Source organism: Scophthalmus maximus, chromosome 17 (assembly GCF_022379125.1).
Source record: "Scophthalmus maximus strain ysfricsl-2021 chromosome 17, ASM2237912v1, whole genome shotgun sequence".
In the NCBI taxonomy this organism is placed as follows: domain Eukaryota; kingdom Metazoa; phylum Chordata; class Actinopteri; order Pleuronectiformes; family Scophthalmidae; genus Scophthalmus; species Scophthalmus maximus.
In genome coordinates, this window is record NC_061531.1 from 17757478 (window position 1) to 17774075 (window position 16598).

The 16598-nt window shown below is 42.3% G+C and overlaps 2 protein-coding genes across 2 annotated transcripts; both read left to right on the top strand.

The window, feature by feature from the left end:
- The first annotated feature begins 123 nt into the window (after positions 1-123).
- Positions 124-8609, top strand: nmt1a (N-myristoyltransferase 1a). Its single transcript, XM_035615051.2, has 12 exons — positions 124-278; positions 3654-3759; positions 3915-4059; positions 4182-4300; positions 4844-4935; positions 5109-5225; positions 5418-5588; positions 5679-5787; positions 5887-6057; positions 6168-6332; positions 6445-6582; positions 7022-8609. The coding sequence occupies exons 1-12, from the start codon at positions 169-171 to the stop codon at positions 7040-7042; spliced, it is 1464 nt and encodes a 487-aa protein (XP_035470944.1). The 5' UTR covers positions 124-168; the 3' UTR covers positions 7043-8609.
- A 1248-nt stretch (positions 8610-9857) lies between these two features.
- retsat.2 (retinol saturase, tandem duplicate 2) lies at positions 9858-16065 on the top strand. The gene is made up of 11 exons (XM_035615048.2): positions 9858-10104; positions 11211-11393; positions 11549-11790; positions 12823-13024; positions 13119-13316; positions 13415-13534; positions 14349-14487; positions 14576-14685; positions 14854-15023; positions 15250-15409; positions 15510-16065. The coding sequence occupies exons 1-11, from the start codon at positions 9945-9947 to the stop codon at positions 15656-15658; spliced, it is 1833 nt and encodes a 610-aa protein (XP_035470941.2). The 5' UTR covers positions 9858-9944; the 3' UTR covers positions 15659-16065.
- The last annotated feature ends 533 nt before the right edge of the window (positions 16066-16598 follow it).

Genomic DNA, 16598 nt, shown 5'->3' on the forward strand with positions numbered 1-16598 from the left:
AGAAGCTACAAAAAATCCAAATCATCGCATTGTGAGTATGTTGTAGATACTGAAGAACAGTCTGACAGAGAGGGAGAGGGGGGCGGGGACACAGATGTGAGCCAATGACACCGGGGCGGGGTTTAAAGGCGTCGACAGCACGCGGTGGCGGCCCCCCTCACTTCCTGGATGAAGATGGCGGATGAGAATGAGACAGCACCGATGCCGGAGGGAGACGATGTAGAGGACCACGCACACTGCAGCGACTGCGAGAACGAGGAGCACCGCTCCGACGACGGGTGAGAGGACGAACGAGGCTCGGTGGCCGCGGCGGCGGCGTGGGGAGCGTGTCACGCCGCCGCCGCACCGGTCGGCAAAGCGAGTGCAAAAAAGAAAAATCCGGTCGCGGATACACAGCCGACAAGTGGGATAGGGGAGATGTCCCGCCCATGTGATTTCACCCTATTGGCCGGCAACGGCCTTCAATCGGCTTTTCCTCTGATGTGATTGGCCGAGAGTGTGTTCTGTCGGGCGTGGCTTGGCGGCGCTATGCTTTAGCTCTGCTAGCTAGGCGTAGGATTTGCGGGGCGGGCGGGGGGTGGTTGTAAAAACCAAACAGCGCTTTTTAAAAGCGAGTTTTATCATAAAACACAACATTTCCCGCGACTGTTATGACAACGGAACAAAAGCAAATCTTCTTATTGAGTTGACAGTCTTTGTTTTATGAGCCACATGCCGTCCGCTGGCTGCCTTGTAGCCGATGCAAGTCATGGCAACCCCCCGGCTCACATTTTAGCTAGGGGTTAGCTTACATGCTAACGTAGCTGTCAAACCCCCTATTGTCCGTCGCTTGGGATTTCAGTGCAGCAGCAGCAGCAGAGCTAAAGAGAAAGTAAAAAGTGAAACGAGCAAAGCCCATGTGTTGATACACGATCATCTCTTTAGGGGAACATATCTGGACTGGTCTTATTACATGGGGGAGACTAGGGATCTTTTTTTTTTTTAATTCCGCTGGTTAGTCGCAGGAATATGACGCGTCCTGAAGCAGCCCTTTGCACCGAGGAGCTCTACCTGAAAAAAAACAAAAACGAGGCTTTAATGAAAATCCTCCTCTGCCTGGCACCAGCTTCTGTTAATGTTTACCAAGCTGACACACACACACACACACACACACACACACACACACACATGAAGGGAGTGCACGCTTTGCAAGGCGTCCTCCTGCTCACAACATGAAACACTTTGTGGGAGAAGGGCAGAAGAAGTACCTCGAACTTTTGCTGCCCTGTGACCCTCTGTTGAGAAACCTGTGACCCCTTCTCCACAAGCTGTGACCTGTAGAGCGGTGAAGGATTTTTTAATAGGATTGACATGTAATAATCCCCAAGTAATCACCAGTGGAGGCAAATAACAAAACCAATATTGAGAATTTTTATTAGAGAGATACACACGTGTTGTATATGAGGTGGATCTATCTTGATGTATTGGCTTCTCCTCCTGAATAGCTATTAACCCCCCCCCCCATAATTTAACCTTATTTCTCCGCATACCGATCTGTCGATTACTTAAAGGGACAGTTCAGTGATTTTGAAGTGGGGTTGTATGAGTTACTGGTACATAGTTAATATGTTCCCTCGTGGAGACGGTGATCAGCGATGTCATTTAACAGAGTTTGGAGGAGAAGTGGAAGTAGCGTAAGTCTGAGTCCCACTGTTGCATAGGGGACCACCGCAAAATTTCCTTTCGCCACATCTTAAAACGTTAACTAAAAAAATAAAAATAATCTGTTCAATTGTACGCTGGGGGACGTACTTTTTCACTCCTTCAGTTGTCCACCAGACAGCCATTTAAGTTTCCACTTTTGATATAAGCGTACTTCGGCCAGGTATTACTACGTCCTTTAGCGTACAAGCGTTTTTTTTAGGTGAGCATTCAACATATTAATTAATACAACCCCACTTCAAAATCACTGAACTATCCCTTTAATCACATGCACATGCTGACTAACAAAATTATATAAATGAGGTTATCACTGTGTACACTTGTAACCGTTCGTGTGACCAGGATGCGACTTATCCTTTTTTTCTTTCCCCCAAAATAACTTGATAGTAATGATACTCAAAAACAAGACTTTGTCTTTATCAATGTGGATACTGTCATGATCGCACCAATCAAGGTGAAGGAGATCAGCGTAACAGAAATGTGTATTTCTACTGCACCCAAAAATGATTTACTTCAGTCAATCTAATGTGAGCTTCACTGTTGCTCTCTTGTTGCTGCTCCCCCCTCCTCCTCTTGCGTCAACCTGTTCACACACAAACAAAGAATAGTTGTGGCCGTTAACTCTTCTACTCTGTCGAAATGGAAGGCTGTGGAACAAACTATAGAATGTTTTGTTGTCCATTGTCCTGGTCACTCGGTGACCTCTCGTACATACACATGTACACACATAGTAGTAGTTGCCACGTACACTTATTCCAGAGGTCACGTGATTCACCATCTGTGTGCTGCTGTTACAACCACGGGGCCGGTGCTCGACCTCTCTCCTCCTTAGGACGCTAATAAGATTATCTGCTGTAAGTATTCAGTCTTCCTCAGGCCAGACGATGGGATGGATGAGTGGGGGGTCGGTCCTTAGGTTTGAACTGATCAGGAAAGGGGGGTTTATGGATGAGGTTGCAGGACTACCTGTGTTTTCTCAGTACAAACTGCTGATGGGTGAAGAAGGCAGATACAGTCCATTTGTATAACTCTCTGTTCCACCACTTTCTTGTGTCACACCCTTTCTTTCTGTTTGACTAGTGTATTTTAATTCTGTATCTTTCCTGAAGCTACACCTGACAATGTCAGGTCAAACAGAATGTGTTTGCTTGTCACTAAAATATGCTTTCTCAGATTAAGCTGAGATACCAAGGTAACTATGAGTGACTTAGTTTCACTCCTGGAGTATGAAATTGTGTATTGAAATGAATAGCGGGGACAAAAACTTGGAACTTTTGTGTCTAGGATTTATGTATTTTGAGCCGAAAAGTCCAGGTCACAGAAAATGAATCAGCTGCTCTTTAGAGGAGTAAAATTGTTTTTCAAGCCGAAATGCTCAATATTTGCTGACTCCAGCTTCTCCCCTGTCACATTTCCTCTTTTATTTGTCTAATGCAATGTTGTATTTGAACGTCTCTTGGAATCAATGTATCGTTGGTCAAACATAACCGGGCATTTGCAGCCTGGAATCTGGGAAGTTTTTTTTAGTTTATTTAGCCAAATTTAATACTTGGAGTATTCAAATATTTTTCTTAAATGTGAATATATTCTGGTTTCTTTGCTCCTCTATGACAGTAAACTAATTCTGTGTGGACAAAAAAAATCCTTCATCTTGGGGTTCGGGAAACACCATCGACCAAAAATAGATCAAACAATTAATCGATTAATTAAGAAAATAATCAACAGATTAATCCATAATGAAAATAACCCTAAATTGCAGCCCTACTTGGATTTTAAGGCTGATAAAGTTGGTGTATGTGTAGTATTTCAATACAAGGTTGTATAATATGCAGCTCAAATCACTCTGTCTATTGCATTGTACATGTGTCTCAAATCATTAGACTAGGACGTGTTTTTTTCCTTTGTGATGTTAGACTATAACGCCGACGCCTTCTATTTCTGTTCTGTTTCAGTGACACGGGTCCGGCCGACGACACCGGCGCTAAGAAGAAGAAAAAAAGGCAGAAAAAGAAGAAGAAATCTGGTGCCACCGAAGCGGCTCAGGACACCCTCGCCAAGGCACGACTAACTTAATTCTTACAAGTAGCACATTTTCAAATTTAATTAGCAGTTCATCCGAAATACGAAAAGAAATGGTTTTGTTCAAGTGTCAAACTTTGTTTTTGTGCTTCTCTCCGTGTTTTGAACTTATTCCTCTTTACTTTTCCAAACAGGTGAATTCTTTGCCAGCTGATAAGCTCCAGGAGATCCAGAAGGCCATTGAACTGTTCTCCGTCGGCCAAGGTCCCGCCAAAACCATGGAGGAGGCGAGTCGGAGGAGTTACCAGTTCTGGGATACGCAACCTGTGCCCAAGCTTGGTATGAATATTTAGTCAGAGCTTAACAGTTGGTCTTCTCCAGCACACGGGGGTGTTAGACGGGCATGTGTCCAGGTTTCTTGTGCGTCACGTCAGAAACCGTTCTTTTTTTTTTTCCTTCAGGGGAGACGGTGACGTCACACGGCTCCATCGAACCTGACAAAGACCAGATTCGCGAGGAGCCCTACAGCCTCCCACAGGGCTTCAGCTGGGACACCCTCGACCTGGGCGACTCCGCCGTGGTAAGGGAGTGTATTGACACACAAACACACACACACACACACACACACACACACACACACACACACTTGTAACAGCGATGCACGTGACTGATAAATCTTTAAGTAAATATTCCCTGGGATCCTTTCCATGCTCTTTACACTATTTTGTTAGAAAACTAGTTTTATTTTTAGTTCACTACCAATGAGCGTGTCCGTCCCTATCCTCAGTTTTGTGATTGTTTTGTCAGTTGAAATCTAAAGCTGAGATCTTTAAACTTGATTTGGAGATGAAAACCATAATTAGAGGAAACAGGTGTAACTCAGGTACACCAAAGCCAACTTAGTGTGTACAGTAATTTTGAGGTTTAGCTTTAAATCCAAATGTACATTTGTCTTTATAGTTTGTATTGTAATGCGACCTTCAAAAGTAAAATACGTTTGGAGTTTTAGTTTATATGTTTCATAAAACTTGAAAATGATGTGTAATAAGAGGTTCGTTTATTTTTGGTTGTGTTTGTTTGCTTTGACTAAATGTCAAATTCTCTTTGCTTTCTCTAAAACCAGCTGAAGGAGCTTTACACTCTTCTCAACGAGAACTATGTGGAAGATGACGACAACATGTTCAGATTCGATTACTCCCCCGAGTTCCTTCTCTGGTAATTTTTTTGAGAAAAAAAAAAAGTGATTTTTTTTCCAATTTTACACCTGACAAAGATCGTAAATGTACATGTACGATGTCTTGTGGAATATCAGACTGTAAATAATTAACTTTATGAAATTCATAATCATAGATTAATCTATTGCATTTGTCTTTTTTTATATCCCCTAGGGCCTTGCGGCCTCCTGGCTGGTTGCCCCAGTGGCATTGTGGAGTGAGGGTTAACTCCAACCAGAAGCTTGTGGGTTTCATCAGCGCCATTCCTGCCACTATCCGCATCTATGACATGTAAGCGATCACAACAGTATGAAAATGAAAAGATTAAACCCTTTGCACAAGAAGTTATCTCAAAATATAACGTCTTAAAATCTCTACTGAAATCAGAACACAGTGTGAGTTGTTGTTTCAATACGAATGTTTACTTTGACATCAAGTGTGCAGACTTTACTCAGAAAAAATGTCTTTTTCTTGTGTTTTTAGAGAAAAGAAAATGGTTGAGATCAATTTCCTCTGTGTCCACAAGAAGCTTCGCGCCAAACGAGTCGCCCCGGTGCTGATCCGAGAGATCACCAGACGGGTCAACCTGCAGGGCATCTTTCAGGCCGTGTACACTGCCGGAGTGGTACTGCCCAAACCCGTGGGAACATGCAGGTGGGTCCAACGGAGAAAAACTATTTCGGTTTTTCTTCTTTTTACTGTGTCAATTGGCACGTGCGTGATTTTTTTTGTTTTTTTGCGCAGGTACTGGCATCGTTCTTTGAACCCACGTAAACTAATCGAGGTGAAGTTCTCTCACTTGAGCAGGAACATGACTATGCAGCGCACCATGAAGTTGTACCGTCTGCCTGAGGTCCGTGGAAACACTCAAACACACATAAACAATAAATCTATGACGGTGACGTTTTCCCTTCAGCGTGCCTTTATTCTGTTCTCACGTCTTCTCCTTCAGGCCCCGAAGACTTCGGGTCTGCGGCCCATGACCAAGAAGGATGTGCCGTTGGTGCATCGCCTCCTGCGTGAGTACCTGAGCCAGTTCAGCCTGGTGCCCTATATGAACCAGGAAGAGGTGGCTCACTGGCTACTGCCCCGGGAAAACATTATCGACACTTTCCTGGTTGAGGTAAAAAAATATATACCAGAGACTCTCTTGTCTTTTCTTTCGATAACTCAGGTCCTCTATTATGTTATACACCCATAGGCTTTAATAAAAGTGTGTTGTTCCCTTGACAGAACGATGGCAAAGTAACCGATTTCCTGAGTTTCTACACGCTGCCCTCCACCATCATGAACCACCCCGTGCACCGCAGTCTAAAAGCGGCGTACTCCTTCTACAATGTGCACACCACCACCACCATGCTCGACCTGATGTCCGACGCCCTCATCTTGGCCAAATCGGTGCGTGTTCCTCTTCGAGCCGCGCAAAGCCATGTAATGTTTAAAAAACATTTTTAATCTCAGGGAAACCAATGAAGTTTTACTTTCTTCTTTCTCCTCTTCTTTAATCCAGAAAGGGTTTGATGTCTTCAATGCACTGGATCTAATGGAAAACAAGACTTTCTTGGAGAAGCTAAAGTTCGGCATCGGTGATGGGAATCTACAGTATTATCTGTACAACTGGAAGTGTCCCAGCATGGGCTCGGAGAAGGTACATTTACTGGGATGACTTCTTTTCACTTTCACAGAGGCAATATCGTAACCTCAGCTCATTTGCAGGTGTCTGAAAAAGCATTGAATTACTTTCTTCAAAAAATTTATTTAGAACCAGGGCTGAGCCAAAAAACTATCGGACCATGAGGAAAGATTAAAATTTCTTACTGCCCCTTTAATCTACAAATGTCTGAAATATTTTGTCATGCCTTCTCTGGGCAGTAATTGTACTTATAAAATGTTTGTTTTTTTGTATCAGAGTCCAGGCTGACAAAGGACATTGCACACAAAGGCAGCGTTGTCGATGTAGCAGGCGGTTCAATCCTTTTCTTTGTGGCGTTAGTCACAACCATTAGAACCTGTAACAAAAAAAAAAAAATATATGTATATGGATAAATAGAAAACCTTTCTAACGGCTCCACCTTCATCTTCCTCAGGTCGGGTTGGTGCTGCAGTGACCTCCCTCCCCTCACGCCACAAACGAGTGTCACCAACAACATGCCAGGAGACCGAAAAACCATCGTACCAACCCACCTTGACAGATGGACTGATGACTTCCTGCTTCTGGGAAGGAAAAAAAAAACAACCCATCGCCCTTCTTTTACTTTTTGACCTTTTGAACTTTGACCTGCACTACCGCTGCCAGGCGGGGGGAGGCGGGGAAGGGTCATCGGCTCTTTCCTCCACCGTCAATCACATGGACCTTTTAAAGCCATTGTAGTTTTACCATCGCGAAACAACTGTATTTACATCTGAACGCTGTCTTGATTGTAACCGAACACGCATACACACAAGAACAGTCTGCACCGGTTACTCGATGCCAAACACAAAAACAATTCAAATTTTGTAAATAACATCAAAACATAACTGCGCATCATGCCCTTAACACCAACTTACCAGAGCCTATGGTTTTATTTTATTCCTAATTATTGGAAGTGCTTTTTTGCAATTAAAATAAACCCGTCATCCTTTAAAAATACTTTAAGAGGAAAAGCTCAAAGCTATGAGGTAATAAATACCAAAAGTGGACACCAGATGAAGGGCTGTTAAGATTTCTCTTCTCATGCTTGGTACTGTCTGTTTTTGTTTTTTTTCCCTTTGATTTTCTCATCAAACCCTCTGTTCTGTTTATGACATGTACGTTTATTCTGGACGTCTCCTCATCTGTACAAACGTTCATGAACCACCTCCCAAGCTTACTGCACTAACAGACGAAGCAGAGAAAGAACCAGACTAACCATAATGGACTAACTCAGTTGGAGGGAGGGGAAATATGATTTTTGGAATGCGGTTGGACTGCTACAGCGAGATCGAAGGCATTACAGTACGCCGTCTACGCAGCGCGTTTATGAGCAGAAATCAGATTTGTAATGAAAGCTTGACGTCCACTCTTACTAACTTGGGTTTTGCCGTTGATTCCCGAAAAAGGCTGAAGGGCTCAAAGGTCAAAAGTGTTTAGAACCTTTTCTTTTTTTGGAACTCAGTATGCAGATTTTTCTCTGTGCGGGAATCCCATAAAAAATAATCAAAATAAAAAATAATTTGGGACATTACAAAAAACAAAACAACATGTGACACGATAACAGGCACATGGATCATATGAGGCTCTTGGCTGTTTGAAGGCAAAAAAAATGTTTTTTGTCAAGTTTAATGAACTAACATCTCTAATATAATGCTATTTATGGGGATATATTTTGAAAGCGACATCAAACGAAGTTCGAATTATGAAATATGAGCCTCATATCGTACAGTAGATGGATCCCCGTCAGTTAAAAATCTGAGGTTTCAGGGTGGGCGTTGGACCTGGAGCCATGAACCGGCCATCGTGATGGTGGTGATGATGATGATGATGATGATGAAAACTGGGGTGAATCCCCTGCTTAAAGTGTTTCCTGTGTGAGTGGGTTCTATTTGCAAACAGATGTAAAAAAAAAAAATAAATAGGAAAAAGGAAACGAATGCGAAGATGCAGGTGATTTTCTTTTTTCTCTTTTTTTGGAGCAAAAAAATAAAATCTAGAAGTTGCTGTGAGGTTTTTGTGGGTTTTTTTGCAGAAGAGGTATCAAGTTAGTTACACCTGTAATTCAAGAAATTCTTGTTTACAAGAATATCTTATATCAAGGTCCACTTGAGGTTTCTCTGGAGTTATGCATCAGATCACATGGATCATTAGTATCTGTTAAAGGTGTGGACAAAGTTGATAAATGGACTTTGAGTAGGGTCTCCTAGGTCACGATAAGATCGACAGCACAGTGATAACCTTTTTTTGGTCCACCTGACATATGTTATTATGTATGTACTGTATGTACCAGGATGAATTACTCAGTGATATTTTGGGCCTTTAACTTTATCTTGGCGATGATCCAGTCCTTGTTCCAGGACAGCGGACGTTCATAGAACGCTTCCCCATATTATTAAGACAACCTGCCTCTTCCTCTGTGTTGGGAGGGAAAAAAAAGATCACCTGTCATATCAGCTCATAAAGTTTGAGTCTCACATCAGCCTAAGTCGTCTGACGAGATTCGGTGACCGTGGTTGATTCTTTATCAGATGTATCAAATTCCGGCAACTTTGATCAGATGCAGGATTTAAAGACAAATAATGACTTCATGTTTTAATAAACAAGGAACAACATGGTACATGAAGAGTGGACATAGCTCAAACAGACAATAATAAAAAAAATTGAAAAATGTCAATCAGTTTAACCATCTAACAATCTAATATTTTTGTTCTGTTTACTGCACTGAAATTAATTGATGAATGAAAAGTAAAACATGGCATTATTTTCTTTAACCTTTTTTTATGTTCTGTATTTACTGTTAATTCTATTTAATATTTATCAAATATTATCTGCACAGCACTTTTCCAAACAGGGTTTACAAGATACTTTATATGGATGAATCAGGAAAAAAAATATTTCAGGACTTTTTAACCAATGCACCTCAATCCATCTTTCTCATATATTTGATATATCAATTTATATAAATTAATATATAAAGATCTTGCTAATATATCTATACAAACAATAGTGATTATAATATATGGGTTTATAATATATTTATATCAATTATTTATAGAATTTTTGATGATAATATCTTTTGTTGTTATAGTCATTAGTTTCTTTTTAACAATCTTTATGTAATTATGTAACAGTCGGGGTGTGTTTTTCAACTTCCTGTTGTTTTTTTCCCCCGATGCGTTGATTGGTCCAAACGGTCTGACGCGTCTCTCAGTGAAGGCTCCGATTGGTCTGCGTCATCAGCTGTCAGCGACGTCGCCGATGCGGAAGAGAAAACCCTGGTTGCGGTGCGTTGTGCGTTGCGGCCAGTGCGTGAAGTGTGAAGCCTCTCGTCCGCCGCGATGTGGATCAGCGTGGCGGTGATTTGCGCCGCTGTGGTCGGACTCATCTTGAAGTATGTCCTCCGCAGCTCCGGGCCCAACCCGTTCGAGGCGGACACCCGCGAGCCGCCGAAGAAGATGGTTCACGACCGGAAGGAGAAGAACAAAGTGCTGAAACAAGGTGAGGCGACACGACCAAGGTCGACGCGTGTGTCACTCTTCATCTGCAAAAACTGAAATCAATGCACTTTTTTTTTCATTTAAAGTTGCGCAATGTGAGTCTGAAGTGGATTTATCCGCAGTTAAAAAAAGTTAAAATAGTTGGTAAAAAATGTTTCCTAATTATGACCTAATAGTGCAGGTCAAGTGTCAAGGAATGTGGCTGAAGTTTATTGATCTATGTTCATCTTGTTATCTTCAGTTTTTAACTGATTGTCTGTCTTGTTTGTACTTTGACAATAAAGTAAAAAAAAAAAAAACTTGACTAACTGCTGACTGGAAAGTTCCTGTTGAAATTCTGCTCAGCTGAAGACAAAATGTCTGTTTAACTTGTCTCTACAAGCAAAAAGTGGCAAAATATTTCTTCTTCCCTCATAAGCAATACTTCAAAATAGGTTTCACTTCAAAATAAACAGCCAGATTAATTAATTACCTACTAATATCTATTATCAAGAAAAAAGTCGAGCAGAACAGAAATTACAATCTGGTTCTAGTTTCTCACGGGTGATGATTTATTTTCCTAAATGCTATACTGTAAATTAAATTAAAATTTGTATTGTAAAAATTATGCCAAATATGCTTCCGAGAAATTGTAAGGGACATTATTTTTCTTAATTTTCCGTATCTACTGATTTAAAAAAAAAATTGCACGCACCTCTCCAACCAAACATATCTTTGAAAATGAATCAAATCTCTCTTAAAGTGAATATATCAAAGTGACATTTACATCACTATGTCTTAAATTTATTGACGTTAACTTGAGAGGGAGTAACATAACTATCAAAAATATTATTATTAGTCATTACTTATTTTCAAAAAACAAAGTTCAAAAATGAAATTAGAAATTCCTTCCTTCCATACTTCTAGTTCCTATTTGATCCGTCGTCCAAAATCCCAAAGGTATATTCTCTTTACAAAGACATTAAACAGATTTGCAAAGCTGGAACCACATATTATTCACATATATATTTTATGTCAATTTACTATATATGAAATATTTGATCTCCTCTTAGATTTGCTCTGGTTGCTAAGTGGTTGTTTGAATGTTTTTTTTTGCCTCTTCTTAAGGTTTCGTTGCCGGCAAAGTCCCCGACAACCTGGACGCCGTCATCATCGGCAGCGGGATCGGTGGGCTCGGACTCGCGGTGCTGCTGGCCAAGGTCGGAAAGAAGGTCCTGGTTCTGGAGCAGCACGATCGGGCCGGGGGCTGCTGCCACACGTTTACCGAGAAGGGCTTTGAATTTGATGTTGGTGAGAAAAAACGTCTCTTGTCTCTTTTGAATATTATCTTCTGTATCTCATAAGTCTAAAGAAAGAAAATGCTGGTTCTGTCAGGCTCCGAAATACATTTTACATCCTAGAAATTAAGCATTTTATTCCACCTTTTTTTCCTTCTCTCTCCTCAGGGATCCACTACATCGGCGACCTGCTGGACCACAAGCCGTTCCGCTGCATGCTGGACCAGATGACCAACGGGCAGCTGCAGTGGGAGCCCCTGGCGAATCCGTTCGACCACGTGGTCCTGGGACCTCCGGAAAACCGCCGACGCTACCCCATCTACAGCGGCAGGGACCGCTTCCCCGCGGAGCTGAAGAAGTGCTTCCCCGGGGAGGAGAAGGCCATCGACGAGTACGTGAAGCTGGCCAAGGTGGGATCTTTGTTCTTCGCAGACTGTGATGAAGTACCTCAAAGTATTCGGCTTAAATACAAACACTTACAAAACCTATATCGTAAGTCAGGAGTTGCTGGAATACAAAGAAAATGTGTCACTTATCTCTTTCTCTCTCTCGATCTGACCTTTATTATACTTCTTTTATTACACAAATGCCTTTTGTCCCTCTGGACTGTAAACTGCCCTTTAGCACGTTGGAGCTATACTGTCAAGATTTCTGTTGATGTTGTCACTGATATTCCCCCAAGGGCTCAAGGGTTTGTGAATCAAAGGTGAGAGTCATTAGTTGACCAACAGCATATCACATCATGCCACCACAGACTGAGTTAAGTGCATTATATATTTTTGAGTAATTGCTCAAACCAGAATGAACTTAAAGATGCAGCTGCAGTAGTAAAACGAAAGGAGCTAGGACAAAAAAGAAATTCATAAAACAAGACAAAGCAAATATGAAGTGAGTGCTATTTTTAAAAAATCTATAGTTTCAATCATCAGGTATTTTTTCTTTTTTAAATACTTCCTCGTATCTGCTTGTCCATTCTTCTCTGACAGAGGGAACCTCATGCAGGAAAATTTCCCGACAGATATGGATTTTTTGGAATATTGATATTAGAGAGTACAAGATTTCCGATAACGATACATCGGACGATATACAGATTTAAAAAAGAATCTGTCAATGATTCCTAAGATGACCTTATCAAACCTTTTAATGACAAAGAAATGTAATCGAGGCTTAATATATTTAGTTTAACCATAAACTTTATCATTAATGAATAGGAAAACACAAATACAACCAAATATATAGAACTTGAATTAAGAAAATAAACATAAATGCAAATTTGTTTTTGCATATTTTATTCTCTATAAATAAAGGATTTCATATCGGTTGCGCTGATAGCGATATACAGTCAAAGCCTCATATGGGACGATATTATCGGTCGGGCTCTAGGTGAAACCAAAAGAAGAATCAAAGTGTCATCTTTGTGTTTTGTGTGTTTCTGTCTGCAGAAAGCCGGTCGGGGCATCTGGCTCCTCGCTGTGCTGAAGCTCTGCCCCGTCCCCCTGGCGAAGTTCCTGGTCTACAGCGGCCTGGCCAAACGTCTGTCCTTCTTCTTCAAGATGGCCCCGCGCAGCCTGACCGAGGTGGTCAACGAGCTGACGGAGAACAAAGACCTCCGCGCCGTCTTCACTTACATCTTCGGCACCTACGGTAACGTCGCGTTGAGTCAGTGGAATCTGGTCGTCTCTGGACCGCGCTGTGCTCACAGGTTTCCTGTTTCCCCCCTCCCGTCTCTCATCTGCAGGCAACATGCCAAAAGATGCCAGTTTTTCCATGCACAGCCTGCTGGTCACCCACTACCTGAATGGCGCCTGGTACCCGAAAGGCGGAGCCACTGAGATCGCCTACCACATGATCCCCATCATCGAGAAGGCCGGCGGTGCCGTGCTCGTTCGGGCCCCGGTGAACCGCATCTTGTTTAACGATGCCAAGGAGGCGTACGGTGGGTGTTTCTACATCTTGACACACGACTCTCAGCCTGCTGCTCCGACAGAGACGAGATTCACTCTGTGGGTTGGTTTGTTCTCATGTGTTTCTAAGGTGTGAGCGTCATGAAGGGTCAGGAGGAAATCCACATCCATGCACCCATGGTCATCTCCAATGCCGGAATATTCAACACCTACCAGAAGCTGCTGCCCAAAGAGCTCCAGGCCATGCCGGGTGAGGAAGGAACTAGAGCTGCATGAAAAGAAATGTTTTAAATATCAAAATAGTAAAAAATGCCAATCAGAATTTCCCAGAGCTCAGGGAGATGCCTTTAATGACTTGTTTCGTCCAAAGTCTTAAGATCTTCATTCTAAAGTCAAATAAAACAGAGCAAAACTAGACTCCGACCGATATATTTCAGTTTGCACATTTATGTTAACATCTTACTTCAAATAAATTATGTTTATTATTAATGTTTATTAATTCAAGTTCTATATATTTGGTTGAATTTGTGTTTTCTTTTTGTTTTATAGTTATTTATGATAAAGTTGATGTTTAACTACATTTCATTGATTGAGACATCTTAGGAATCATTGACAGATTAAAATATATATATATTTATACGGGACTATGAATCGGTCTCGGAAGTCTTGTACTACCTAATATCGATATGGACATCGACCCCCCAAAATCCATATCGGTCGGGCTCTAAGAAAAACGCCATGTACTCACATTTTCGAGGTTGGAACCCAGAGAATGTTTGGCGGTTTTGAACGTGATCACGTAGTTAAATTAAGTCTTTGTTCTTATATTTTTTTTTTTACCTTTGCAAACCTCAAAAAACAAGACAGAGAAGTTCAACGGTTAATTGGTAAATCGACCTTTGGGCTTAGATTCTCGTTACCGTATCAAATCAGTGTCTAGACCGATGGAGCGATCATTTCAGCACTCGAGGGAATCACCGAACATACGTTCATACTGAGGAGAGAAGTGTCATTCGCAATGTGAGCATTTTGTGAAGATGCATTCTACGTGTCGCGCCTTGCAGCCGTCCAGAAGCAGCTCGGTATGATGAAGAACGGCGAAGGTGGCCTGAGCGTCTTTCTGGGTCTGACTGGAACCAAGGAGGAGCTGGGCCTGAAGGCGGACAACTACTGGATCTTCACTGAGAACAACTTTGACGAACTGTACGTCACGTTGAATCTCGCCTCTCTTGTCTGATTCAGCCACTTTGTGTCCGAGTGAATTTATTAAATCTATTTTTTTCATGTACAGGGTGGAGGAGTACCTGAAAGGAACGAGGGAAGAGTCGGCCAAAAGTGTACCGCTGCTGTTTGTTGCCTCTCCCTCGGCCAAAGATCCGACCTGGGAGGAGCGATCACCGGGTACGTGAACGTGACATGCAGCGTGTCACTACAGCCACGTCCACACTTATTACATTTGAGCTTTTAAAACGCAATCACTGTTGCTACATTTACGACGTTGCGATTGGTTGTACGGTAGATTCGTATTTCCGTTTCAACTGACAACTCATATTTTCCCCTTCCCGTCAGGCAAGTCCACGCTGAGTCTGGTCAGCTTCGCCAACTACGAGTGGTTCGAGGAGTGGAAGGACGGCAAGGTGACCAACAGGGCGGAGGACTACAAGGAGCTGAAACAGGCTTTCATTGACTCGATCCTGGAGGTGCTCTTGGGCGTCTTCCCCAAGATCACCAGAGACAAGGTAACGCTTCTGAACCGGGAGACGCAGCCACGTGCGGTGGTGGGTCAGTGACTCTGGTCGTGGTGAACTAATCCAAAACCGGAGAGGGGGTTGGGCTTTTGCTCTGCTTCTCCTTGCCTCGTTTTTATACAGTTATTAGAAAGTTTTATGAAACTCAAATCAATTGATATTCAGACTCAGATGCAGGTCACAGATTTTTCTGACTCCCGTGTTTGTGTCTGTGCAGATTGAATTCATCGACGCCGGGACCCCCATCACAAACACGCACTACATCGGAGCGCCCAAAGGGGAAATCTACGGCGCGGATCACGGCGTCGCCCGGTTCAGCCCTGAACTCAACGCCACCGTGAGACCTCAGACTCCGCTGAAGAACCTCTACCTGACAGGTCAGTCGCCCCCAGATGTCGCCGCCTGCAGGACCTTTCCTGACATGGACGACTTTTCCGAATGACCTCAGTTTGTTACATTTCACTTGTTGTGTTGCAGGCCAGGACGTGTTTGTGTGCGGCTTTGCCGGCGCTCTCGCCGGAGCGCTCACCTGTGGCTCGGTCATCCTCGACCGCAACCTCCACCTGGACGCCATCGCCCTGGCGAAGAAAATTAAACTCAACAGCGCCAAATGCAAAGGGGAGTAACTTCCCCCGACGGCGACGTTCACCAGAGTGACCGTTCATTCACTTTAATTAACCAGCAGCTGATCATGCAACAAAACTCCCAACATCGTGTGTGAGGAGGCTTTAAAGTTCTCCAGCTCATGAACTACGAATTCTTGAAGGAAAAGTTTAATTTTCCACACCGACTCACACATGTTACATGTCTGTGTTGTTGAGCTATAGCCACCTGCACTTTCAAGAGCTAATATTACCAAATGAAAATACTTTTATGTATAAATATCATCCATACACACATTCGTTGTGTAGAGTTTATTATTTTGTATTTTTCCGTGCCTGACGTTCTCATTTGCAGTCTGTAACAAGTTTACAAAGAGTCTTCCCTCCCGTTTGATGAAAAAAACGGTAATAAAAAGTGGATTGCATTTTAATCTACGGCGTACCGAGTGAATTTCAATATTCTCTCTACTGGTGATATGAATTTTCTCGTGTGCCCGCGTGGGGTTTTCTCCGGCAGAGCGGGGTTTGGTTAAGCTGGATGTATTTGGTTAATTATGAACATATTTACATATTTATTTATTTTTTAGGGTCAAATCCACCAATTTAAGCAATAACAAAACAAACTTTTTCGTTTATGAACCTTAGAATATTTGTACTTTAGTAGTAGTACTTTAATATAGAGCTGCAACAGTTGATCCATTAATCGATTAGCAATCAACTACTAAGTCGATCGACAACTATTTTGATAATCCATCAATCGGTTCAAGGAGTTTTTACGAAAACAAAATAAAGTTAAAAATTAAATGTGAATATTTTCTGGTTTCTTTGCTCGTCTGTGACAGTAGAACTGAATATCTTTGGTGCGTGGACAAAAACAAAAACACGGAAACACGTTCGACATTTTCCACCATTTTATGGACCAAACAACTTAATCGATTAATCGAGGACAATAATCGACAGATTA